This window comes from Strix uralensis, chromosome 13 (genome assembly GCF_047716275.1).
Source record: "Strix uralensis isolate ZFMK-TIS-50842 chromosome 13, bStrUra1, whole genome shotgun sequence".
In the NCBI taxonomy this organism is placed as follows: domain Eukaryota; kingdom Metazoa; phylum Chordata; class Aves; order Strigiformes; family Strigidae; genus Strix; species Strix uralensis.
In genome coordinates this window covers 926,581-953,332 of record NC_133984.1, presented here as the reverse complement: position 1 = coordinate 953,332, position 26,752 = coordinate 926,581, and the positions used below count along the sequence as shown (strand labels likewise).

Below are 26,752 nucleotides of genomic sequence, written 5' to 3'. Positions count from 1 at the left end.
ATCTCCATTTCAACAGTGGGCACCCGGTCACAGGCCGCCCCGTTCAAACATAGTGGGTCCCACGAGCAAGTGCCAGCACGGTGGGTATCCAGAGCACACACCTGGTGTGTCTTTGAGCAGAAATGGCACCAACTGGCCGCTCCGGACAGAATCTTGTTGGAAGAGCGGACACAAACTGCAAAGCCTGAGCATCCCTTGCTGGAACAGCGGCCAACCGAGCCAGCACCCCACGCGCAGCCGGCACGCTGCCGTGTTAACCCCTGAGGAGAGGCAGCCCCCCGTGAGCCTCCCAAATGTTTTCAGAGGCCACCTACAGAAAACCAGTGTTCCCAGTTCGGCCTTTTCACGCCGGCAGCGTGTCGTGGCCGGGACCACCGCTCCTCGCATTGCCAGAGCTGAGCGACGCTACCACTGGCCCCGGCAGAGATGGGGCCAGGAGCCAACATGAAACAATGAAAACCATTTAGAGAGCAGGAAGCTGCATCTGCTGGATGAAACGCTATCTTCAAACAAGACGTGTTTGGATAACTCCAGTTTCATAACTCGCCTCTTCCGATGTTAGGAAATCACAGTAATAAAAAGAAAACAAAATGGGGGAGAAGAAACTTGGCATGGGGAACAATGGGAGAATTGCTTGAACCTCGGAGGTGAGCCCAGCCTGCTGCGTCTCGCCCGGGGGCAGCGGGGCTCCGGCTGCGGGCTCAAAGGGCCTCGCACAAGAATTAAGGTCTGATCAAATATCAACAGGAAAAGAGTTAACTCTGCACTACAGACACCAAGAGCACAGCAAATTTTGATCATCTTATATCTTACTTTGCTTGATTGATTGATTTTTTTGTTTTTAATGGAAATCAAAGTCATCTTGAGGGAGGGAATAGAATTAGACAGAGATCAGAATTTGGAGTCCCGCAGGACTTACCTTCATCACCTTAAAGGTCATGGAAAGGATGGTCTTCAAGGGTGGAAGGGGATGACAGGTCACCTTTTCTTGGCTTTGAGCACTTCTTGGGCACAGACAGCTGTTTTCTGGTGTCAGCAGTGCAGAATTACAGTGAAGACAAACCTGCCTGCTCCAGAAATTCCTAACGCTAACCTGAACACCCTGCAGACAGTAGAGAAGGACTTCACCGTGTCTTAGCAGGTCACTGCTGAGCGAGAAGAAGCAATGAGAGGGAAGACAAACACAAGAGCTCCTCAGCTCCAGGCCCAAGGCAGTGGCTCTCTGACCCACCAGAGCTCCCAGCCCCAGCAGCGAGGCCAACCCAAACCCTCCCCAAACCATGTGCCCCTGCTGGGGGGGCAGCTTTATTTTGCAGAGTGCACAGTTCCTCTCTGGTGGTTTTTGCAGATGAAGGAATAACCAGTCCTCATGCTCTATCACCCCACGAGTGGAAGGGAGCAGCCAGCCCACACCACACCACAGCGCAGCACCCACAAGGACACCCGGAGCAGATAATCCCCCTGCACAGTAACTCCGTTTTTAAACACTGAGGCTTTAATGTAAATCAGGGCTGGCTGCTCCACCGACAGCTTCACACTGTCCGGTCTGCTCTCACCCATGTGCACAAATGGGTGTTTCGGGTCCCCAACAGCCCAGCCCCAGGGGCCGGGACATGCAAGACCCCGCTCCTTGCCTCGCTCCAGCACCTGGCTGACCCCATGGCCACTGGTGCCACGGCCACTGGTCCCCCACCTCCAACAATTTAGGACAAGGAGCCAAAAGCTGAGGTCACTCGGCCGGGGCTGCCGGACCCCTCCCCAGCACCCACCTCCCCTCCCCACCCTCCCCAGTCCAAATATAAACCCACTTACAGGAAATGCCTTAAAGAAAAGGCACCTCCCTGAGTCCCGAAGAAAGCCCAGAAAATAAACTGTCTCTGGACATGAAGGAAATGGCTTTTTTTTTTTTTTTTAAAAAAAAGTCACACTGCAAAGCAGCTTTAACCTTTTCAGTCCCTGCTGCGAACTCAGCCACCCACACGCCTCGGGGTGTTTGGAGGTGTCTGTGCTGAGGACTGGCGATAGGAGAGGAGCCTCCCACCAGAAGTCCCCGTGTCCTCGCAGCATCCCCAGGTCTCAAGCAAAAACGGTCCAAAATCCATAATCCAAAGGCAAACTCTCTGATGAGGAAAGCACCAGACCCTCAGAACAGGCTGACAGCCTGGGACCCACTCTGAATTTTGCATAAGCACAGGCTCCATTCCCCGTCTGGAAAGAAAGAGTTTGTTTTCATACCAACATCCCTACACAAAATACAAGAAAGAAAAAGAGAAGAAATGCAGGAAATCCAGGACTGAGAGAGGCAGCTGTCTCAAAACAGTCAGTCGAGGAGGCTCCAAAGCAAACAGCCCAGAGAGAGGGGAGGGGAGAGGAGGACAGGAGGAGAGGAGGAGAGGGGGAGAGGGGGAGAGGGGGAGAGGGGGAGAGGGGGAGAGGGGAGGGCATCTGACACCCTGGGAGAGCCCTCCGGCCAGCGCGGTGGCACAGGCATTGCCATGGGCACCAGCCCTGCCAGGGCTGCTGGGGGGGTAATGGGGACAGGATCTATGAATAAAACCTGCCGGCGGGATTCGGTAGCGTCCCGGTGAAGCCAGAGGTCACAGTCAACAGAGAAGCTAATTCTGTTATCTCCCTCCTACTGAGGAGAAAGCTGAGGCTGAGCCTCTCCCAAAGCAGAGCCCAGAGCACAGCCCAGCTCCCGAAGCCCGTCCCTCATCACCAGACCCCAACGACTCCCTGAACATGCCCCTTCAAAAATGTATACCCAGGGCTTTAAGTCTCAGATGCACAAAGTAGTTTGATACAATTCAGCTGCTGCTGCAAAATGTCTAAAATATTTGTTGCCTTTTTTTATTTTTCTTTGGAAGGGCAGCAGCGCTGGAAAAGCCGTGCTGCAGAGGTGTGTGCAGGCCCTGGGCGTGGGAAAGGAAAGCAGCGGGGTCAGCTTCCACTTGGCTGGAGAGCAAGTGTCCGGCCAGAGCACAAGGCCAGGGCTCAGCACAAGACCCCGCTGGCCTCCCGAGAAGAGAGACCGTTTCTGCTCAGGCTGATTTTTTGCCACACATATTGAGGTACCCAACGTGAACAGCCTGGATCCTTGCAGGGGAAGAGCAGAACTTATCCTACTACTCATCCTACTACTTATCCTACTTCTGCAGAGCGGTAACAAGGGCTTTGCAGAGCTCCAGTGCAGGAGGACGCTTCTGCAATAGCCGAGCAGAGTCCAGGAGAGGAAGGTTGTTCCTCTGGCTCCACTGAGATAAGCTGTGCAAGGAAATCCAGAGGTAAGTGAGCATTTTGGTCCCAAAAGCCTCCGGAGTTGCCCACACGGAAGGTCTTAAGGGGTTGCACATCACGCAGCAGACCCAGACACCCAGGCCGGCTGACATTGGCCATTCAAGGACGCACATCTCCAGCAGCTGAAGTCCATGAAGTGCAGAGAGGCCTGTGCTGGGCTGGACAAACTGGGGCAGCCCTGAGTGCTCCCAGCACCTCACCGTGCCTGGTTTTACTGGGACAATAAAAGCACCTCTGAACTCGAGTGCTCTTCACAGCAAACCTGCTGCGTGTGCTTGTCACTGCCGGCAGCAACACGGCACCTGGGGTTCCACCTCCCCAGCCTTCAGGGAGCCGCGGTGTCGGCCTGAGCAGGTGGCCAAGGGGATTTGGGCTCGGCCCCACGTCCTCAGCGCCCCAGCACCCACCCGGCGCGGGGCACCCCTGCGACCCCGCTGAGCGGCTCCAGCATCTCAAGCAGGAACCACTCCTGGCCATGGACTCCGTGCTGTGCTCAGGTGCCTCTGCACCAGCAGCCGGGGAGGAATCGCTGCAACAACCGACAGCAGCAACTGTAAATCATTCTACTTGGAATTCAGCTGAACTTCTGCAGCCCGCTCGTCGCACTACAGGACGGCCACAACAACAGCCCTCCTCCATCCTGCTGACGGGATGAGGCCCTGGGAAGACAAACAGCAGCCACGCAGGTACCTTCCTCTGCGGTGCCCAGACGGCCGCTGCCAAGCTGGCTGGTGGGCAGACAACATTTGTACGCCACAGAAACCAAGAAAGGACACAAAACTGTCTGGCAAGAAACATTCCCTGCTGCAGATCAGTCACAAAAGATCAGAATCAGCAACATTTGTAGTGGAAGATGAAAAGATTTGGAGATGGTCGCCAGGATGCTGAATGCAACAAAAGGGAGGGGATAAAGTGCTGTGAGGGACACGCTGGCTCTGCCATGGCCCATCTTGCCGTCTCCCATCAGCAGGGGAAGGGTCCCTGGGCTGGATGGACTGGGAGGGAGCCGAGGGGACTGGTCAGGGCAATGGAGCACCCCGGCATGCAGCAGGTACTGATGACCTGTCTCATATACAAAGTCTCAGGCACACTGAAGTCCTTCAAACCTTATTTTTTTTTAAGCAGCCCATTATTTTTAGCTGGGGGAGAATCACTGCTTCCTGAACTCTTGCTGCTCCCGAGACACCACCATAGCTCCCAGAACTTAATCCCAGTAGAAATCACAGAAATCACACAGGCACAGCTCGTGTCCAGCCCCAGCCGTGCCCACGGGGTCACACTGGCAGCTCTGTCCCGGGGACAGCCTCCGGGGGGGTTCACTCGGGAAGGCATACAGCAGCTGAGGGGCAATTCTCCATCTGGGAAAACGAAGCTGAAACTCTGGCCCTGACCGCCCAGACGTTCCCCTCTTGCCCAACGACACTGATGAAACAAGGTCAAGTGCTCTCTGAGTCACTGCCCAGCGTCACTGGCCCACAGCCTCGTGACACCTCTGCCTGCCACCGCCCGTGGCCATTTCCAGTTTCACTGGGCACAGTGGAGGGAATCGACCCCCAGACGCCCCTCACCAGCTCCCCCGCCCCGAGCAAACCTCGTCCTGCAGCCCCTGGAACTGCTCCACCTCCCTCCCCAGCCTAAGCTGCCCCCAAGCCCAGCCTTTAGCCCAGCGCTTGCAGCAAAGCCTCGTCCTCTTCAGCCCTTTTCTTTTTCTCCTTCCTTTTTCCTTTAAACGCTCACTTTCTTGTCCTCTCTGCCAGCGCTTCCTTTCCCAGCCCCAGGCTGAGCCGCCAGCCACCCCAGGGGTGGGAAGGCTGGAGGAAGGGGGACAACCCCCCCCAGCCCCGCAGCTTCACAGCCTGCAGTGGCACGGGAGGCTCACGGCTGCGGGACAGACCCCTCCACGCCTGCGGATTCACCGCCCTGGCTCCACGGACACCCTGTTTCCAGGCGGCAGCCTGCTGGGGGGGCCACTGGGTCGGCCTCGTGCCCCCCAGAACAGGCAGCAGCAGAGCGAGGGGTGCGGCGGGAGCGGTTTGGTGCCATTCTGAGAAGGAACGGGAGGGAGCGTGACTCCTCTGTGCTACACCAGACAAAAGGGCATTCAGAAACCGAACTTGTGCCCTTGACAGCAGCAAAAATATTCTTGTAAAATTCACGGTGGGGAGGGAAGAGAAGGAGAATAGAAACTCTGCCGTGTACCTTTGCAAATAAATTGTACTCGAGCAGCGACACGCTTGCGGGCCACAAGCACCCTCTCCAGCTCCCACGGGCACAGCCACTTTCCTGAAATAGCGGCGTTAATCCCGCGGCGAGCGCGGAACACGGGCCTCGAACCCGCGGCGAGCGGCCCGCGCTGGCCCTCTGCGCACTGCACATGCTGCAGTCAGATGCTTCTCGCTCCCAGAGAAAGGGCAGGAAACCCCCCGGCACACCCAGGCCCTGGCATGCTAGGCCTCTGGGGTTCGGCAGCATGTGCCATCCCGGGAGCAGCTACCGAGCTCCTGCTCCTAATTAAAGCACGGGAGGCCCAGGCTGCAGCATCCCTGGACGTGCAGGTGCTCACCCTGGGACCATGTTGCCCCCCAGCCCACGCCGGTCCCCTGGGTGTCCTCCTGACCACCCCACTCACACGGGATACGCAGGGAGGCAAAGAAGCGGCGGAGCAGGAGCACACCCTGCCGAAGGCTCGTCCCCTCAGGCTGTGACGCTGCACACCCCCGCCAGGGTCCCCCCAAGGCAGGCAGAGCAGGGACCCCCAGCTGCCACCCCCCTCCCGCTCTCGCCCCACGGTTGGCATTACGCCCATCCCGGTGACCACCCCAAGCTCCCGCTGCCTGCCCAGCAGCAGCAATCCATGGCATGGACCGGGACGACCTCTGAGATGGACCCGGGGGAAGCCACAGAAGGGGAGGGCTGAGCTCGGCCACGGGACGGCATGAGGAATTCAAGTTGGACACGTGCCTCCCCGCAGCAGGATGAAGTGGCTGAACCCCCTGGGGAAGGTTCCCCGGAGCTGCTGTGCTTGTTAATGCCCGTTCCCAGTGCCAGCCGTTAATGTTTGTTCTGCCTGTAACTGGCACTGGGTGACAAGTGCCCTTTCCTGATAAGGGATCCTTCAACCGGCTCAACAAACAGCCCCGCCGCTGCGCGCGGAGCCCACGTGGCGCGGGGACCCTGTCGATGATTAACTAAACAGCACAGGATTAACTAAACCCAGACATCGCAGCTGGGCAACCAGCGATGGGGCCTGGACGCCCCGGGACCCGCATCCCGTGGGATCGGGGTTGGGATCCAGGGTAACCCCCGGGCAGAGGAGGGACGAGCAGGGAGCGAGGCCGGCACAGCTCCGCACCCACAACCCCTTGTGCTGAACCACGCGAGTAACGTGCCAAATTAATCAGAAAGCAAACGGATGACGAAACCCCGCGAGCCGTCGCTCCCTGCACCTGAAAACTAATTTCTTGCTGGAAATGTAGAAGACCCTATCTCTTTAAATTTCTGTGCTGAGGCCCAGCAGCCTGGAAAAGTTAATATAATTATCCCGAGGTGACTTTCAGAAAGGCTCGCACAAGAAGGGTTATTGTGGCTCAATCATTAACCGGGCGGGAGACCCCCGGCCTTGCTGGAATGCGGCCGCGCGCTGCCGGTCCTCTCCGGAGCAGGCGGGAGCGCAGCACAAAGGTTAACGGCCGGCTCCTCCGCCCTGGCCACCGGCCCCTCTGCCTTGGCCACCAGCCCTGGGAGGGCTCCGGCCACTCTCCAGCACAGCCTTTCTTCCAGCGCGGCCTTTCTTCCAGCACTAGATCCAACCCAACACCTCCTTCACTCTTTCCGGCGGGGCTGAGAGAGCACGTGGACGAGGGAAAGTTGCGAAATGAGAAGACCCGACTTCCACGCTGACATCCCCGCAGCCCCATGTGCCTCAGCTCCCCCCAAGCAGTGCTGACAGCACCCACAATTTGGGGTGCTGCTACTCCAAGGTGCCTCCCCTTGCCTTGGAGCTGCTGCTGTGGCAGGACCGGCACGGGCACGGCATGGGATGCGAGGGCTGGCAAGAGGAACGGCATCCCAGCCTCTGCAGCCCGCAGTCTGCCCCCGAAAGCCTTTTACACCTGCAAAACTGGCCCAGCTCTCACCCCCGGGCTGCGGCAAGGCGCCTCACCAAATCTGGTGGGCAGGGGGATGGAGCAACGCCTCTGTTATCCGGCTGGCGGGGGTGAACCGGCGTTACGTGCCGCAGCCTGGGCCAGGGGGATGAGGTCCCGCGGTCCCAGGACCCCCACGCAGCCGGGGCCGCAGTGACCACGCGGGAGGCACCTCCTGCCCCCACCGCCTTCATTTGGAGGATCCAACTCCCACCTACACCTGAACGCAAAAGCCCTTCCAGAACCACACACGGCGCAGATGCAAGACCGCAAACCCCCGCGATGGGCAAACTGTGAAGGAACGGGCAGGGTAAGGAAGGGGAGTGGGTTCTGCTCTCTGCTGGGGTTGATTTACCCCGATCCCCAGGAGCGTGAAGCGGGGCAGTGCCTGCCTCCCTCAGCTCCCCTCCTGCCCCAGCCCCCCGCAGCGTGCGCAGGGCTCCGCGCCCGCCGGCTCGTTCCTCTGCCACGCAGCCACCTCTGCTACACCCTCGGGGAAAGGGCAACCTTTCCTTCCCCTGCACGACTTCAGCTGACTTTGACAACCTTCAGATCTTTGTGAAGTGAGTACAAAAACCCAGGGGAAGTAGCGATGCGCCCTTAGGCATAACCATATTTTGTTCTCTTACGAAACTGCTGGCAGCCTGTCCCGCGCGTACGCTCGGGGTTGGACGTTTCAGGCGATGCAGACCAGGGTCTATTCAGTCGGTCTCTTACTAGAAAAGGATTTCTGAGGAAGCGCAAGCACATGAAGTGAATGCGAGCACCTCCAGAGAAGCCAGTTTGACACCAGCTCTGCATCGGGACTCAACGGTCTGTCACATCAGGAAATTGCTGACAAGCTTTTGGCATAAGGGTGGGAGCTACTTTTTTCCCTACAAGAGCGGAGGGATGCTGAAGGGGGTTTGAGCTGAGCCGTGCCCCGCTCCTGGCGAGGAGCAGACCCGGCAGAGAGCAGCGTGGGGCTGCGGCCCCGGCTCTGGCAGCACAGCTACCTCTCTTAACGGGGTTTCAGTTAAAATGTACACAGAAGAAAGCATGTTCATTGATAAGAATTCAAGTTTGCACATGGAAAAGAACGCAGGCCTCTGCCAATAACGTCACGATACACGCTCTGACATCCTGGGACCGTACGTGGGGCTTTAAGAGCAGAGGCTCGTCTGCCCTCTGCGCCAAGGAGCCGTTCCAAAACCCAAACCACAAAACCAAGCGCACAAAGAGCTGGTGTTTAAGGTAGCCGCAATCACACAACCCCTAAAAAAAACCAGCCTCTCGCCTTGGCAGCAGCGCTGACAGACGAGCGCTAGCTCACAGCGTGACAACTACGCACACACGGCAAACCCACCCGTTTGTACCAAAGTCTCTAAAAACGACGAGCGACTGCAAACACGCGCCCACGGCGCCGAAAGCCAGAACACAGAGCCCGGCCTCCCCTCGCTAGAGCGCCAGGGCCTGACCCGAAGCCTCCCGACGTCAGCACAGCTTTTCCGTGAGCTCACCTGGATCAGACGGCAAATCTGCGCTTTCCCAGCCCCCGGTGGGACCATCAGGACTCCCAGCTAGAGGGGGGGCGAAGGGGAGCCCTGAGAAATCCCGAGCAGCCCCAAACCCGCAGCCAGCCCGTTCGCACCCCACCATGAGGTCGGCGACGGGTCTGCTGGCAGGAACAGCCCGGCTGGGACAGAGCCAGGCGGCCCCGCACGCCCAACCCCGCAACTCCGCTGGAAACGGCCGACTGTCGCCCCACACGCGGCTGGGACCGAGCCCGGGACGACGGGGATCCAGTAACGGCTCGGGCACGTCAGGGAAGGGACACACGGCGCCCCGGTGCCGCAGGACGGACAGCCGGGCCTGGGCAGCATCCTCGGGGCTGCGGGCAGCAGATTGCGGACACGATCTTCCCACATGCGCCCCCTCCTCTCCCCTCACAGCCCCCCAACACGCACACAGCCCCCCAGGACACAACCCCTAGCATACACACAGCCCCCCAGCACGCACACAGAGACCCCCAACATAAACACAGCCCCCCAGCACCAACACCACCGCCCCTGCCGCAGGTTTCTGATTTACCTCCAGGCTGTGCTGCACCCCCGCCCAATCCGGGCTTCCGGGGGGGGGGGAAACGGCTGCGTCCCGACCAGTGGGGAGGAAGAGGAGGAAGAGGAGGAAGAGGAGGAAGAGGAGGAAGAGGAGGAAGATGATGGGTCCGGGGGGGGTGGAGGAGCCCTCGGCCGCCGCGGGCAGCGGGCGGGTCGGGCCGGTGCCAGCCGCGGCTCCGGCTGTTGTCGGTGTGAGCTGCGAGCGCGGCAGGTGCGGGGCTGGGGGGCCGGGACCTGGATCCGACCGCCCCCCCGGCTCCGACCGCCCCCCCGGGGCCCGCCCGCCGCCCGCCCCGCTCCGCCCCGGGACCCGGCTCCGGCACCGCCGCCCACTCCCCCGCTCCCCCCAGGAGCACCCGGGGCGCTGGTCCCCCCCACTCTGAGCTGCGAGGCCGAAGGTCCCCCGGCCCCCAACCCTGGAGCCAGTCGGGCTGCGGCGCGAGGAGGGGGCTGCCACCACGCGTGTGACACCCAGCCCCATCCCAAACCCCACCCGTGTCCCCCGCTGCCCCCTTCGCGCTGCCCCCAGGCCACCCCGGTCCCCCCCGCTGCCTTCAGCCATGTCCCACCCTCCCCTTCCAACCACGGGGCCTTGGCCTGGCCCCCGCTCCCAGGGGCTGTGGGATGTGGACACCCCACATCTGCCACTGGGCTGAGCACCCATGAGGGGCCCTTGGGCTGGTGTGTCCCCCCCCCCCAAAAAAAAAAACGAGCCCCAGGACAGTTTCCAGACTGATGGCTGGCTGCCTCCGGCTCTCCCAGCCCATCAAACCCCGCAGAGGTGCGAGGCACCGCGAGGAGCAGAGGGGCTGCTCCCCCATCACTGGCTTCCCCAAAACCCCCCTCACACTGCGGGGATGTTTCTTGCTCGGCCGTTACTCCTCGGAGAGCACAGGGTGAGGAAGATCCTCCCCGGGGCACAACGCATCTGACAGCCCGGGTTCTGCATTGCCCACCCGCGTCACGCCCGACGGGACCAGCCCCAGCCTGTGTGCACAGGGGTAAGGGAGAAAATGGGGACGGGGTCTGGAATATTGGGGCTAAGGGGAAAAAACAAGTGTTTAAAGTGGACTTGAAGGCGGAATTCTTTTGGTGAGAAGTGGGAGGCAAGAGGCTGAGCGCGGAAGGAGAAGCAGAGAGCAAGGGGCTCAGCGGCGAGCACAGAGACACGGCGCAAGGAGAGGCGGGCTGCGATTTGGTGTGGGATGAGCAGAAAAGCTGGAGAGAGACCAGGGGCGCTGCCGGGATGCCCCAAGCCAGCTTCCCTCCCGAAATGGCCACGGGGAGGGCTACCCCAGCACCCCAACGCGCGGGATCGAGGGAAAAAACAGAAGAGGAGGGAGCGGGCAGCGTGTTCTGGCCACCAAAGTGGGGAGGGGGCACCGTTCCACTTAGTTATAGTGAGTTACTGTATGAGTTATTACTATTACCTAATACTGATATATAATAATATGGATATTATTAGTTATCACATAGTGAGTTATAGCTTACTAGAGTAGTTATTGCTATTGTATATTGTCATTATATATGATTATTATATATTATTAGTTATTACTTATAGTGAATTATAGTTTACTAGATCAGTTATTACTATCCTATAATAATGATATATAATAACATCTATATTGTTAGTTATTACTTATAGTGAGTTATAGCTTATTAGATTAGTTATTGCTATTATATATTGTCATATATAATTATTATATATTATTAGTTATTAATTATAGTGAGTTATAGTTTATTAGATTAGTTATTAGTATCCTATAATAATGATATATAATACTAACATCTCTATTATTAGTTACTACTCCGTTAGAGTGAGTTACAGCGTGGGGAACACGCTGGCTGAGGGCAGCGCTCCCCCGTCGTGCTGCCCCCGGCTCACCCCTCGCCTGGCCTTGCCGTGGGTCAGCGCCGCGCCCCAGCGCCCGGTGACAGCCGCTAGAAAAACCGCCAGGCTCAGAGGAGGATTTCAAGCGTTTTTCCACTCATTTCCTCGTGCCAAGCAGGAGCGGGGAGGGTGTGGGGACAGAGAGGAAATCTCCCGGAGACGCTGAGCTATAAACAGGCAGCCACCAGGGCAGGGGTGAAGCGGCCGGACCCGCGCTTGCCCTGCTCGTGCCGGGAAGGCCGGGGCAGGTGCCAGGAGGAGCAGAAATGGCACATCCCAGGGGCTCCCCCCATGCTGCCCTCACAAACCGGCCGCCTTCATCCCCGGCGATATTCCTCGTTGCCAGCGTGTTGCCGCAGCAGGCCACGGCCGGTGCGTGTGCTGCCAGCGGGCGACCAGCAAAGGGGTAACACGGCTGCTGGCTGGAGCACAGCCTGGGGAGCTGGGAGTGCCCTGGCCAGCCCCCCAATAACTGCCACCGGCAAGGGCAGAGGGGCTGCCCAGGGTGGTCCAAAGGGCATCGCTGAGAAGGGGAAGGAAAAAAACCTGGGAAAGCTCCAGTAACAGGCTCGAAGGAATAACCTTGACCTGGCTCTTACAGAGGACTGCCAATGGGACCTCGGGAGAGCTGCACGCACCCCAGTGCACCCCGAGCTCGGCAGGCAGGCAGGGCTGGGCCAGCAGAGTCCCCTCAGCCGAACGCACCCCGTGCTGGCCGGGTCGAATCCTGACCCTGCCCATGGAGAGCAGCATGCACGTACGGCCCAGCCCGAGCCACAGACCGGAGGCCAAGGTGGTTTTGGGTGAGGCATTGGCGCTGCCTGCACTGCTGCCTGCACTGCTGCCCAACAGCACCGAAACCCCTTCCCTGCTTCAGGCGAGGGCCAGTGGAAAAATCGTCTGGGCCACACGGCAGCTAGAGACAAAGGCTCGTTCCGAGGGACACCGAGAGACGCCGCTGAGCCAGGGCCGGGCAGCTCGGACGAGAGTGATGCTGGAAAACCCCAATGATGGGGCCGGACCCGCAGATCCCGGGGTCAAACACTCCCCAGTACCTGAGAACCAGCACCTCCAGCCCACCAACACATGCAGACCACCTCACCCAGCTCGGTGAGGTGCAAAGGGGGTGCCTCTCCCCCTCGGGGGGGTCCCCAGGCTCCAGCAGGACCCCCCCAGGCTCAGCAGCAGCTCCCAAAGGCACCCAGAGCCCCTCACGACTGCCGCAGTCCCACAGTTGGGTCACACCAGCCCTGTACACCCTGCCAAGGACTGGCCCCGGAGTGGGTTGGGGGGGGGCTTTGGGGGGCAGCCACCACCGGGCCCCTCACTGGGGAGCCCCAATTTTCACTGAAACGTCCCCCACGGGGTGGGGAAGGGCGCTCCCTGCCGGCCACGGCCCACCACAGCCCGCGCCAAGTGAGAACCACCCGGAAAAGCCAAAACAAGCAAACGAGTAAAAGAAGGGGAAAAAAATTAAAAAAATAATATGAATCCACGGGAAAAGGATCTTTGCTCCAGCTGGCCACCCACCGTGACAGGAAAACCCACGCACCCACGGTGAAAACACATCCTGAGCGGCCCCGCAATGGTGACTCTGCTGCTCTTTTTCCGACAACCAAAATAAACATGAGGGGAAAAAAGAGAAAAAAGTTAACATTTTCTTTCAGGTGTATAAATAAGAACTGACCACAGAAGCGAACAAGCCAGGAGTGGGTGTCCTGGGGTGGGGTTACTCACACGCACACGCTCGGGGACTCTTGCTCTGCTAACACAAGCCACAGGCATGTTCCACAGTTTTTCACCGCCCCAGATGGAGACCTGGAGTCGCCCGCAGCACTTTCACACCAACCCGCTTCACCCGGGTCTAACCCTGTGTCAGAGCCGGGCCCAGCCCACGCTTGCCGCCCTGCCCCACCTTGGGCTGCCCTGGGGCCGTGGGGATGCTCTGGCGGAGCCTCAGAACCAGTGCGAAGGGAGTGAGCTGGCTGCGGCGAGAGGAGGAGGATGGCTTCAATATCCCTGTTTCCGATAGGAAAATCAATGGGAAGGAGTTAACTGGCACACACAGGATGGCAGGCAGAGCCGCGGGGCCAGCTGCATGGGTACAGCGGGCAGCACCAGCATTGAATTCCCCAGCTTCCAAGGGAGGAGGGCGAGAGGGAGGCAAAGAGAAACTCGGAGACATATGCACAACAGCATCATTCATGGGAGCTGATTCTGTGCAACAAGGGTCCTGTGTCTGGCCCAGAGCTCCAGGCAATTAAAACAGCAGCCACAGATCTCAGAGAAACAGCAGGAATTTATCTGAGGAATCCAGATTATGTGGCCACTGCTGAAGCAGAGCAAAAAGCTTCCATCCTCTGGATGGTAAACACGTCGGAGAGCAACAAGAAGCAGCAACCAGCTCAATCACCCCGACTGTTTCTGCCTCACTCACCCACGCCGGAGCCTCCTCCCGTTACATCGAAGGGGGGTTGCTGCTACTGGCCCTCCCCCCAGGCAGACGGGACCACCGCAGGGGTGGTGAGGGGCCAGGTCCCCACAGCTCACATTTGCAATCTGGAAGTCACAAGCAACGCTATAACTGCTGTCGGGGTGCAACAAACCCAGCTGGGTTCTTGTGCCAGAGATAACAGGGGCAGTTTGCAAGTCTCAGAAAGTGGGTTTCCAATCTGGTCCAGCCTCAGGAAGCAGGGACAGGGTTTACCAAGTGAAAAGAGACAAGATGCTGATTAATCCCTTGGAAATCTCCGGCTCCAGGGAGCAACTATGGACCCTCTGGGAGACCCTCAGAGAGGATTTGCGGCTGTGCTCCCAGCTCTTGTGCAGATCATCCCAAAACAACCTCCTGCCCCATCAGGCCAACAGCCCCTGGCTACAACTCACCGCAGCGTGCCAGCACGAAGGCGGGCAATGGCACTGGTGCGGGGCCCAGCGGGGGGACCTCTTTGGAAAACTCCATTTTCCCTCACCTACGACAAACTGAGGTGACCTCCCCATCCCAGAGGAGCAACCCGTGTCCACCCGGCAGGTTTTGGGCCTTTCCCAAAGGGATCGTTTAACAGCAGGAGGAACAAGTCTCCAACACGAGTCTTGGGGCAGGTACAAGATGTAATTCTCCACTGAGCACTGCAGCTGACTGAGAAACGAGCCACAGCAGCTTCTCTTTCACACAACCCAAAATAAATCGCTTTCAAGATCGTTATCCACACACCGTTATCAGCTTTAAAAGCCACATCCAACCAGTTTTAGTGCTGGAGTTCCAAATGAAGAAAAACTCCTTAAGCATTTTAACAGTCTTGATAAAAAGACTGATGCAAGCACCACTAAGACATTATCCAATACAAAATAGTGCCTTTTTTTTTTTTGATGAAAAGTGTGAGGTTCTTTTCTCCTGACAGTCCCTCGGGCAGGTAATCTGAGCAGTCGGCTCAGGACAGTCACCACTTGGCTTTGGGACCCCCGGCTCCTCACGCACCGGGAGATTTGAGACCCCCACCCTCCACCGCTCCCAGGGTCTCCATTCTCCCCCAGTGTTCCCAGTAGCAAGGAGAGAGACCGGGGGCTGCAGTAGCATGGAGACACCCCCGCTCTTATCACACAGAAACACAGGCCCTAGCACGGAGCTGGCAACCAGAGCAGGGCTGGTCCCTGCAGCGTCAAAGGCTCACGGCTCTGCCCTACCCAAACGTCCTTACGAGCCACTAGAAACGCATTAAACCTCCCAGCACTGCAGTTTCCCTCCCGCCGTACCAGGAACACCTGTGTCAGCCCGCTCAGACACAGACAGCAGAGCCACCAGGCCAGAACATCCCCAAACTCACCCAACTTTAGATCAGAAGCAAAGTAAAAGCCCAGGCCCCTCCCAGCCCACGTTTTCCGGCCGCACTCTGCCTTTTGCCTCCCACCCACGCTGACTCTCGCGAGGCCGCCCCTCCGCTGGCAGCCCTGTCGCGGACCCCTGCCCTCCCCATCGCTGTCTGCACCCACTGCCACCTCCTCAGCCCCCCGCAGCCCCCCCCAGCCCCAGCGGGCAGGTCCCACACACATCGGGGTACCTGGGAACGCTCCCATGCCCCGGCTCTGCTCCTGAGGGCACGCTGGTGTTCAAAGCACTGCGGATATTTCAGGCAGGATTCAGAGTCTCTTCATTAAGAAGAGAAGGAACGAACATGAGCAGACTGGCCTGCAAACACCTCACACCTTTTTTTTCTCATCTGACCTCTCACACTTTGCACAGAAAACCGCGTGAGTGTTACGAAGCACCCATAAAGGCCGCATTTGCTTGCAGAGCCTGGCGCCTCCTCCATTTGCAGCAAAGTTCTCTCCAAAGTACAGGCGGGTTATTTCAGACCCAGGAAACATTACCTGTCTTTGCATTTCAATGCAGGTTACACATCAAAGCTCTTACCAAGAAAAACCATTGTACAGCCAAACCTTTCTGTCAGTTTTCAATGTATTTTCTCGTCATTTCAGGGAAGTAACCACACTCAAAACTTCCTTCTTGACCCTTTTGGTCTCACACAAACTAGCCAGGGGATGCAGATATAAATGCACCTTCTTGCCTGCGATTTATTTCCAGTCTCTCTCAATCACTCTTTGCTGCCATGGCAAAAACTCGGTGACGCACCGGGCACGGGGCAGCCAAAGTGGCCTTTTCCCAGCTCACCCTTGGCACTTCCAAGCACCCACAGCCCAGCCGACACGAGGGAAAACCCTCCCTCGAACCAAGGCTCTTCCCTTCTGGCTTTCAAAGAAAATCACCCAATTCGTGATAGGATCCTGCTGTTCAGAGTGGGGAATCTGCAGTTTGTTAGCTACAGGAAACAGAAAAACTTCCAGACCCTGAAATTAAAGCCCCAGAAGGACCGAGGAGATGAGCTGGGGGATGGGGATCAGTTATTGCAGCAGGCGCTGGGTTTCAGAGTCACAGAAATCTTTATAGGCAGAAGGGACCAAGGACAAGAACTGGCCTCATCTCGCAGGCTGGAGGGGCCTCTTGCCTCTGACAAATAGTTTCCCCACGACAATTTATTGGAAAAACTCAAGTGCGGCCAAGTCGGTTTTGATTTTCTTTTCAAGTACTTTTTCTCATTTCGTGTTTTGGGCTTGTGTCTCAGGAGCCAGCCCATCCCTCTGGGGGGAGAGGGGTGGAAAAGGAGGTCAGGTGCCACTGCTCCCAGGCCAGCACCAGCAGGGCTCCGGGCCGGGCACCCGGGGGGGACCTGACATTCCTTTGGGATCGAGGTCGGCTCTTCGGCGGAATTCACCAGCCAAGCCCGAGACTGACCCCGCAGGCAGGCAGGGAAGAGGAAGGAGTCACGCAGGCTCCCCTTCATCCCACGTCACGCCAAAACCATGAACAATCACATTCAGTTCAGCTTTTCTACTTCCTACCTCTCCGTTCGGGATCCAGACCCGCAATCACATTTTCTACCATGCAACAGGCAGCAATTTCTCAGGGCATCTCCCAAGTCCCCAGGAAAGGGTCCCCACAGCCCCATCCAGCACCCCATGCCAGCCCCGGGGCTCCTACGGGCTCCTCCCTCGCATCAATGCCACAGCCAGAGCGCAGCCCGTGCTGAGGGCCCTGCCAGCCCCCCCATCTCTCTCCCTTTCAACCCGTTCAGGCAATGACAGAAGAACAGATCCCAATCCCCGTCTTCTTGCCCCAAAAAAACAGGCACCAAACATGCAGGCACCTGCCAGGCGAGAAACGAAAGGCTCGCGCTGGGGCTACAGACCAACAGAGCCAGCACAGGGGATTTTCGTGTAAAGAGAGAAGAGGAACGACTCAGCTGTGACAACATATCAACAACAGCTAAATTTAGCGGGTTATTTTTGGAGATCCAGATGCTGGGTAAATACAAGCTTATTATTTCATGCAGGGGCAAAAGTTCAGCAGAGTCCCTCGTGCTTCTTTTCTATTATTTCACCACATCCAGTCGCAGAAGCCCACTTTTGAAACACTGTAATATCATCATCGCCTGGCTGCACTGAAAGAAGCTGCGAGCTCAGTCCCCGTCCCTCGCAGCCAGAGGAGGCCACCACTTCATGACATTTGCAGATCTCGCTCGCCGTCCCACTCCTGGAGAGGCCTGACGCTGCTGCGGGCAAGAATTTATTCAGAGGACGCAGCTCTCACGTGCGGGGCTGGCGCACAGGCCTTTCCTTTCTGCTTCGCGCAGAACAATACGTGGGAAGCGACTGTCGGAGGGGAAGCGGAGGGTTAGGAAATCCATGGAAACACGGCCCTGGGGGGACTGCTGCGGCGGGACTACTCGGGGGATGCACAGCAGGGACACGCATGGGGGGTCCCGCCGCTGGGCAGGGCGGTGGTGGGACAGGGACGGGACACGGACACACGGGGCTACGCCCTCACATCACGGGATCGGGGGAGAGGGCTCCCTCTCTGGGCAGCATGCCGCACAGTTTGGGCTGGTTTGTCTCAAAAATCGAAGTTCTGGGGTTTTTTTTCCCTTGTCTGAGGGACAGTGACTGCCCGTGGCATCGGTGATGCCCCGCTGGGCTGGCAGCCACTGCGTTACCTCCAGGCAAGCAGATGAAACCCAAGCTGTTTTCCACTGTTACCGCTGAGGGAGCTGAGTGTACCCAGCTGTTTTAGTAACAGTGGGGAGCAGCATCGATGGCGTCCAGGGAAGGCAGCACAGTCCCAGCTCCCAGCTGCTTGCAGGAGGGACGGGGCCTGGGAGCCAGGAATGGGGCCTGGGTGCTGGGAATGGCTCCAGCTGCACCTCGGGAAGCAGCTCAGGGAGTTTGCCGGGTGTGTGGGGGGAGCGGGGACCAGGATGGGCTCGGGGATGCGATGGAAGAGCTGGGAGAGGCATGTTCCCAACAGTTACCGGGAGAAACACAGAACCAGCTCAACCCTGCCTCATGCTGCTGCCTCAAGAGCCAAGTCCTCTTGGCACCCACCCAAAAGAGAATAAAAAATCATTAGGAAAGGGAATGGTATCTCCTGAGACCACTGAACGCTTCCTTTGATGCCCGTTTGCCAGAGCACCTTCTGGGGACAGTCAGCAAGCAACTGCACCAGCCTCTTCTAAGAGCTTTAAAAGGCCCAGCAGGGGGTATGAACCGACGGTGGATTTGCCCCAGATCCAGCACAATTCCCACGAAAGGGAGAGCTTCACCCACACTCTGTGGGGCTCAGTGCAGCGGCAGGCTGCAGTGATGCCGAGCAGCCTGGGGCAGCTCCTGTCGAGGCATCGAATCCTCTGGGGTAAAACCACGTGGTGGCTGGTGTAGGTGAGTGCTCCTGCTCCTCCCACCCTCCGACCTCGGCACTGGCGTGACGCTGGGGCAGCTCAGCATCCCTCCACAGCCCAGGCCAGGAAGCTTTGGGCTGGGATTGTTGCGGATGCAGCTGAGCCTTCACCAGGAGAAACTTGGATTTTACAGGCATTTTTAACCAAGGGGAAAAAAAACTATAAACATCCTCCCCCCACAAAATCCAGCCATGGGTGTGATCTGTAGGAGTCTTCCCTGCCCCTTCCCTTGCACGAGGCTCTTTAGCCCTTTTTAACAAGCTCTTGATATTCATATTGTTAGTCTCTCCTGTGAAAGGGCAAGACAGACCACCCAGGATCACCTCTGGAGCTCCGCTCACAAAGCACCTTTTGTTGCCCAGAGCTTTCCCGTGCTCCCGGGCCAGCGGGGCTCAGAGCTCACCTAACCCTTACGTGGGTGAAAAAGAAGAGGCCGGGTCATTGCCCTCCAGTTCAGGGAACTGCTCGGAGATACCCAGGCACATCCCACCTTTCCGAAAAGCAGAAGAGCCGACACCGGGCAGAGGAGCACTCAGGGTCCCTCCGCTTCCAGACCTGCTCAGGACTGGGCCAGGTTCACTTCTGGAGGTGTCGCTGAGCCAAGAGCCTCCGTACACCAACCAAATTACAAAATGCAGGACCTCTACCCATCCCGCCCACGAGCTGGGCCCATCCTGGAAAGGATGGGGTGAAGGAGGGGCTGGGCACGGCTCGGGGGTTCCCTCCTGCACCCCTGGGGCTCGGCGGGTGCCCTGGCCAGCACTGCCTCACACCAGCTGCCTTTGCTACCCCTTTGAAAAACAGCAGTTTGAGGGGAAAATTGTGCTGCTGGCAGAAGAAACCAGAAGACCGGCAAGGGGACGGTTCTCTTCTTAACCCCTGCCTGCCCCGCAGCGAGGGCATTCCTGCCCCCAAAAAACAGTGTCGCAGCTTACCTGCATCTTTTTTATCTTCTAGCAGCGTGAAACACTGTGAAAAGAAAAAAAGAAAAAGATCAGAAATCATTTTGTTATCTTTTTTGATTTTCACATTCACAGACTCCCACCACTGACATGGGGGCTCGGTCCCCACTCCAGCCTTTCTGCCAGAGAGGAGATGGGACCCGCGGTGTCAGCTCCAGCTCTGAGGACAATGAGCAGAGCTCTGGCAAAGGGCTGTCCCGAGGGCATCAGACCCATCAGGGCCGACACCAAACGCCCATCACCACAGCTCCTGGCCTGCTGGAAGCCATCGCAGGGGGAGCAGGGGCCGGGAGCAGGGGCTCTGCACCAGAGGGGTGGGCAAGGGAGCCGGGGGGGGCTGGAGAGACAGACCTTTCTGCCCGACAGCTTGAAAAGGACACCGCAAAACCACCAGAGAGGGGACAGGTAGGCAGGCGAGGGCTGCCAGATCCACAGCAAGGGATCAAAACAGGCTGGGAGGACGCAGTCTCTGCCTTCGAGTGTGCAGACTGCTGTGCTCCCGCCAGCCCTCATTCCCGTGCTGGGGGGCACTGGGGCAGCCTCGGTGGGGCAGACCTTTGCTCCGGTGGAGGAAGCGCCAGGCTGGGGTCCCCCCAAACACATCCCTCAGTACCTGTGCGGCTGCACAGATGGCACAGGAGATGTCCGTGTTTTAATCGCATTAGCTGCTCTGGGAGCAGAGTGTCTGCAGGCACAAAAAGCCAAGAATAAAGAAAGTGGAAAAAAAAAAGCTGAAAGCAGGCTGGGCTCCTGCTCCTCGAGCCTCTCCCCGGGCGCAGCACCCAGGGTGGGGAAGGGGCCACGAGCACCACCTGCAGGCTGCCCCTTGTCTGGGGCTGGTCTTCTGCGGGGCCAAAGCCAAGGGAAATGGGATTTACAGACAGCAGAGCCTTGCTGGCACACAGGGGACAATTGGCACAGAGGAGGTGGAGGAGCAGGAGGGCCCCAGCGCTGCCCAGGACCCTCCCCAGGCCCCGCTCCAGGCGCAGGCAGCCTCCCCCCAGCGCAGCCGCAGCCTCGCCGAGGGGACCAGAGGTGCCAGGAGGGCATCGAGGATTGCAGCAGGAATGCAGCGCGCTGCTGAGCCGGCCTTTCCCACGGGCCACCCGGGACCCCTCTTCCTGCCGGGGCAGCGGAGCCGGGGGTGACCCAGGGGGAGATGGGCTTCACCATCTCACCGCCGCCGGGCTTCTCGTGGCAGCACCAGCCCGAGAGGTGCCCATCAGCCCCACAGCATGCCCGTGTTTGCCGCGGGGAGCTCACCGGGCTCCTCCGGCTCGTTCGGCATGGCCAAATCTGTTCCCACTGGAGAGAAGGGCCAGGAGCTGCTGCTGCCTGCTCCTCTCTGTCCTGCTCAGGGAGAGCCTGCACAGATGCCCAAGCCCCAGTCTGGCAGCGTGTGAGCAACAGGAGAACATCAGAGCCAAAAATGTTTGGGCAGGGAGATGATCACCAGGACCTCTATCATGTCCCTTATCACCAGCTCTGTGGACACCAGCCCTGCGGCCGGCACATGCAGTAGATGCCCGTGGAGCAGGGCAGGGTCTGGCCCTAACACCTTCTTTTTCCCCACAAAATCTTCCAGCAGCCACAGCTCTACTTCATTTAATCTCACAAGCTTTAATCCCACAGACAGAGCCCTGCATGTGTCTGCCCCTTCAAGAAATTCCTCTGCTGTTCACGGCGAGTAGCCAAGCAACACCGGCACGGGGAGAAAAACGGGAAACCGGGCTGAAGCAGAAGCCTCAGCCCCGCATGAGGCCATCGGTGCTCACCAAGGGAAATCAGGAGGGTGGTCCTCTGTCCCTTCGGCTTCCCAGGCCCCAGAGCCCACCTAGCCGCTCGGCCCCGGGAGCAGCTCGCAGCGCCGGCCGCGCAGGGGTGCTCCTGCTGCCCCTCTCCCAGAGCCTTGCACGGGGACTTGTCCGGCACTTTGGGACGCAGGTGGGGATCAGCCAGGTCCCGTGTGCTGGTGGGGGGGTGGCTGCTGTGGAACTTAAGTGGAAATATATGAAGGGCAGTCTGCTGATGGATGGAGGAGAGAGAAACAAAGCATCCACCAGAACACCTTGTGTTGCTGCAGGTAGAGCAATGGGAAGATTAAAACAAAAGGAACTGCACAAAGAACACAATCACCCCTGAACTTGGCACCAGGGCACCTGCAGGGAGCCCCTCATCACCGTGCGATGCCGAATTCAACAAGAGCCCCATGGGCTGAGCTAACGAGGAAGCACAAAATGCAGAAACATGGTTTTGGCCCTTGCCTCTGAGCACGGGGGAAGCTCCAGTCCAAGCAGCGTCCCACATCCTTCGCTGCCAGGCCCCCGCCCCGAGGGCAGCACCCACTGAAGCAGGTTTGCTTTCTCCCCACGGCGGGTGGCTGAGGGTGGTGAGCCAAGGGCCTCGCACCCTGGTTCTCAGGCAGAGCCCCTCCCTTTCGAGCGAAGGCGCCAGCTCTCCCGTGCCCAGTATCTTCTGGAGTCGCCAACTGCCTGGAGTCTCCCTCATCACAGGCTCCCAGCCATGACACCTCAGTGCCCAGGGGTGGCAGTGGGGAGGAAGAGCCCCAAAACCAGAGGACAAAGTTACTCCCAGACCCATGGACGACTTTTGCCCACGCTCAGTCCCCATCCTGCAAAAGCCTTTTCTAAGCAAGAAGCAGATACAAATATTGTCTTAATTAGTAAAACCGGAGGGTTCAGATGGGGAGGCCCCCTCAGCCGGGGAGCGGGGCTGGGAATGTGTTGGGGTGGGGGCCCCTGGCCACAGCCAGAGGAGCAGCTACAGGCAGGGGGGGCTGGGGACAGCGAGGGCAGGAACCATCCCACAGCTCCCAGCTGCTCATCATTCCTCCCTGCCACCCAGCCAGCAGGCCCGTCCTCCGGCACGAGGTTACTGGGGGGCTGCTGGTTGCTTTTGGCTTTGCTGAAGCCCCCTGGGCAGGGGGAAACCTGGGGGGGGGACAGGCCAGAGCTCTGCAAGGGGGGACACAGGACTGGGTCCCATGAGCACCGTGACAAGGACAGCAGGAGCTCGCAGGGGCCGGGAGGGTTAACAGGGACTTGCTAAGCTCTCTGGAGACAGCAGGGACAAGACAGCTACTAATATTATTAATGAATTTCACAAATGTCATTTTTAGACTCAACTATTTTAAGCTTTGCATTGAAACCCCGGGGGAACAGCGTGCATTCCTCATCCATTTCACCACGGCAGATCCACTCACTTGACAGAGCCCGGTGTACAGCACTGGCTGAAAAGGGATTTTAGTGGTTTTTTTCCAGTCGGAAGCTCCTGAAATCCATGCTAGCAATACCTCCAAGATCCATCCGGCACACCTACCAGCGCACGGCGCAGGCAGGGAGACGCTAAATCCACCGTCACAGACGGGGGCAGTCAGAGAGTTGCCCATTACGAAGGCGGCAGATGAGGAATTAAACCCAAATGAAAAATACCAGATGCCACGAGAACCGCTGCTGCAGGAAATTAAAAACTCGGGGCCTCCGGTCTCCCTGTTCCTTTGTCATCCCGCTCGCAGCCGCCCTGTCCCTCCAGATGGGCAAAGCCAGCCGCGGTCCCACGGTCCCGGGGCGAGCCGAGCCTCCGGGCCAGCCCCAGTTTGCCTGCGCTTGGGGCTGCGGGTCCCATCACGGAGGGGGGAGCACAGGCCATGCCGACCAACGCACCCGCACACGGCCCATCCAAAATTAATCTGCCCTGTGCATGTGGGGCGCAGGCACGACATCCCCGGGGAGCAGACGTCAGGCACCGTGCGCGCAAAAAAAAAAAAAAAAAAAAAAAATCAAAACGCCTCCCCCCACCGTCCCTTCTGGCAGCTTCTCCTGGAACAAGGAGGGTGTCGAAAGACTGGCACCATTTAAACAGGCTGCTCCTTACCTTGGCTCTTTTGAAGCAAGTCCAGAAAAAATCCAGCAATGGCATGATGGGCCGGGCAGGGGGGCGGGCGCGGAGCCCCCCTAGACCGCGGCGCTGCCCCTGGCCCCGGGGAGAGCCCACCCCGGCACCCCCATGGCTGCTGCCTGCGGCGCGCAGAGCCAGGCAGAGCCCCAGTGCGGGCAGGAGCTCGGCGCAGGCAGGGAGGGAGGGAGGGAGGAGGCAGCGCTGCCTGCGGAGGCGGGCCAGCGATTCAAACCCTGCACCGTTATTCAGTTGGTTGCGAACAGGCTTGGATGGCGACTGAAATTCCCTGAAGATTGCGAGTTTTAAACAGCTCCAGGCTTTCCTTCCTGCCTCCGAGCAGTGCTCTGTGCCCAGGCAGCGGGAAGGAGCGAGGGGAAAGAAACACCCCCCAGCGCAGAAGAAATGGGAGTTTCGCTGTCAAAGGCAGATGTAGGACGTTGGAAACCCAAACCCCAGACGGTTTAGGTTTTCACTCCAGCCCCTGCTCCAGCAGCCACAGACCCACTCGGGAGGGCTCCCAACACCCTCCCCTCTGAGGGACAAGCCATACCCGCGGGGTCACGCTGTCGTCCCCGGGTGCCCCCGCCGCAGCCTCCGCACACAGCCGGGTTCAGCGCAGGCACCCGGCCTCTCCACAGGGAGAAAAACAGGGAGAAAACACTCCCCAGTCATCAGCTGTGACCCAGCCATTCACTCCGATTCTATTCACAGCTCCTTCACTTCCTTCCGCAAACGCCCGTGCAAGCTTCGTGTTTGTTCCCCAGCAGGGCCATAACAAAAGGCAACGCCACAAACGCTGGTGCAAGCCATCGGTGCACAGGCCCCCAGGTGAGAAATAATCTTGCAGGCACAGAAGAAAACCCCACCAACTGGTGATTTACAAGATTATTTCAGAATAAGCAATGGCAAGTTGATCATCAGTGATCAACTGCCTGGCTTTGTGTATGGGGGGGCTCTGAGACAGCCTGGAGGTGCTCTGGAGGGGAAGAGACCAGCCAGGAGAGGAGCAGAGGAGTGAGCAAAGCACCAGCAGGCCATGGCTGGCAGGACCCGGATCGCTGGCGGGGCCATCCCATGATGTGTGGCAGCTCCTGCCAGCCACAGCCACCCCCCATCCCTGAGCCTGCTCAGATCCCAAACCCCCGTTAGAGCGGAACTGGTGCCCGCTGCGGTGAAGCGGGGACAGTGGTGGCAGCTCCTGGGAAGCGGGAGCGGGGGATAAGGCAAGGGCAGGAGCACAACAGACCCTGACACAGCAGAGCTGGAGGAGCTGCACCCACCTGGAGCGGATGGCATCGGGCACCCACAGCATCCCGCAGAGCTGACCAGGCTCCCCACTGCGGCACTGGTATGGCACCAGCATGGTGCCAGCAGCATCAGCGTGGCCCCAGCAGCACTGGCATGGCCCCAGTGGCACCAGCATGGCCCCAGTATGGCCCCAGGAGCAGCACGCAGGTGGCATCAGTCCCAGCGCCAGCTCCAGCTGCCTCCTTCCATCTCCCCCTCGCTCATTCCTCAGCCACGTTTTGGCCCCGCTCCCAGGCTTGGCACCAGCCGCAGCTCCTCCACTGTGTCCCCTGCATTGCTGGGCCAGCACAGCAGGGCTGGGGGCACGGAGGCACAGCTCTGCCTGTCGGCCTCTTTTCTCCTCTTTAAACGCCCTGGGCTGGGAAGTCCCACCTCTGTGGGCCACTTGCCCAGGGTCACCTTTCCCAGCAGGCGTTTAAACCCGTGGGAGGGCGCACACAGCAGCTAAAGGCAGATGCCGCTGCCTGGCAGGCAGCCCCCCTCCGTAACTCACTCACCGCTGCCTCAAGGGCCACAGTTTTTATTCTGAGGAATTGCACATAGTTCCCCGCAGGGGTCGAAGGCTGCTGGGACCAGTGCCCGTTCCCAGACGTCCCCGTTCAGCTCAGCGGGCACCGCCACCGCGGCAGAGCTGCAAATGGCATCGCCACCATGGGATCCTGCGAACGGTGCTCCTGGCCACCGCCACATCGCTCAGCTGGGGAAACTTCTCAACAGTTTTTACAGGCTTTTCCCTTGGGCCAGAGGTGGATTTCACAGGAGGGACTGTCCCAGCGGGCGCTGGCTGCCCAGGCAGCAAAGGGACATCTGCGAGGTACCGCGACACACCAATGGAGACAGCTCTGTCCTGCCAAATCCGGGAAAGCCCTCGCAGCCTTAACCATAATTTCAACCATAACTACACAGCCAGAAAGGTGCTGCCAGAGAAACGACCCTGCCAGCACCCCACTTCACTGCTTGCTCTGGCAGCCTTAAGTCCTTCTCCCACTTCCTCCGAAAACAAAAAAAACCACCCAAGTTAGTGCAAATAGAAGAAAGCTGTCTCCTTCCCAGGGCCTGGGAGACAAACCACAGAGGCTTCTGCATAGTTGTGTAGCTTCTTCCTTCCTATCCCGTCATCCCAAAAGCATTCAAGTAATTTTAAATCTAGGATCCTGCCTCAGCATATCAGGATACCATCCTCGGCAAGAACAGGTTCTGGGGGCTGGATCCCCAGCCGAGCAGCTGAAGCCTCTACACACCAAAGCAGGTGTTCCTGCCAAGCGGTGCCAGGACAGAGGCTCCACCGCTGCATTTCTCTTCCCAATGTTCCTAATGTACCTGCTCCAGAGGCATCCACAGGAAAAACAAAAGCAATTTCTATTTATTCTCTCTCTCTCTATAAATATGTATCACTATGACCTTCAGACTTACGTGAGAGCCCATTTTAAACCTGAGTTAATTTTAAAAGACTGATTCCAAGGAAAACTCCACACTACAGGCTCACTAAGAGTTTCCCACAGGGCAGATGCCAGCGCTGCCCCGTCTGCTGCCCGCAGTGCCCCAGCTGAGCCGCACGCCGGGATGCTCACCCGCCAGACCCAGCTCCGCAGCCAACATCTCACCTGCTCCGCAAGCCATGGGACATGGCCGGTATTTTGGAGGGCAGGTAGAGCCTCTTCTCACAACAGCTCAGCCCCCAGAGGATCTCCTGCTGCCTCAGAGCAGGCAGGTGGCCAGGAGCTATTCCTGTCCCATTGATGAGCTATTGCTGTGGCGGCTGTTGCTCAGCAGCATCCAGGCACACAATTAATAACAGCTAACGGCTGGCAGCCCGCCGGGCAACCTCCTCACTGGGCAGAGA

The 26,752-nt window shown here is 58.7% G+C and overlaps 1 protein-coding gene across 3 annotated transcripts in view; it reads right to left on the bottom strand.

Moving 5' to 3' along the window:
* The window catches only part of STARD8 (StAR related lipid transfer domain containing 8), a 69,010-nt gene that overhangs the window by 31,967 nt on the left and 10,291 nt on the right, over window positions 1-26,752 (bottom strand). The window contains exons 1-2 of one of the 3 annotated variants that reach the window (XM_074882563.1): window positions 23,578-23,684; window positions 19,657-19,690 (exon numbers count right to left, since the gene is read on the bottom strand). In XM_074882563.1, the coding sequence (XP_074738664.1) occupies window positions 19,657-19,690; window positions 23,578-23,622 (79 nt within the window). In that variant the 5' untranslated portion in view covers window positions 23,623-23,684. Of the gene's footprint in view, window positions 1-9,512; window positions 10,076-19,656; window positions 19,691-23,577; window positions 23,685-26,752 lie in introns of those variants that run through there. The other 2 variants (XM_074882570.1, XM_074882568.1) reach the window with 2 other exon arrangements.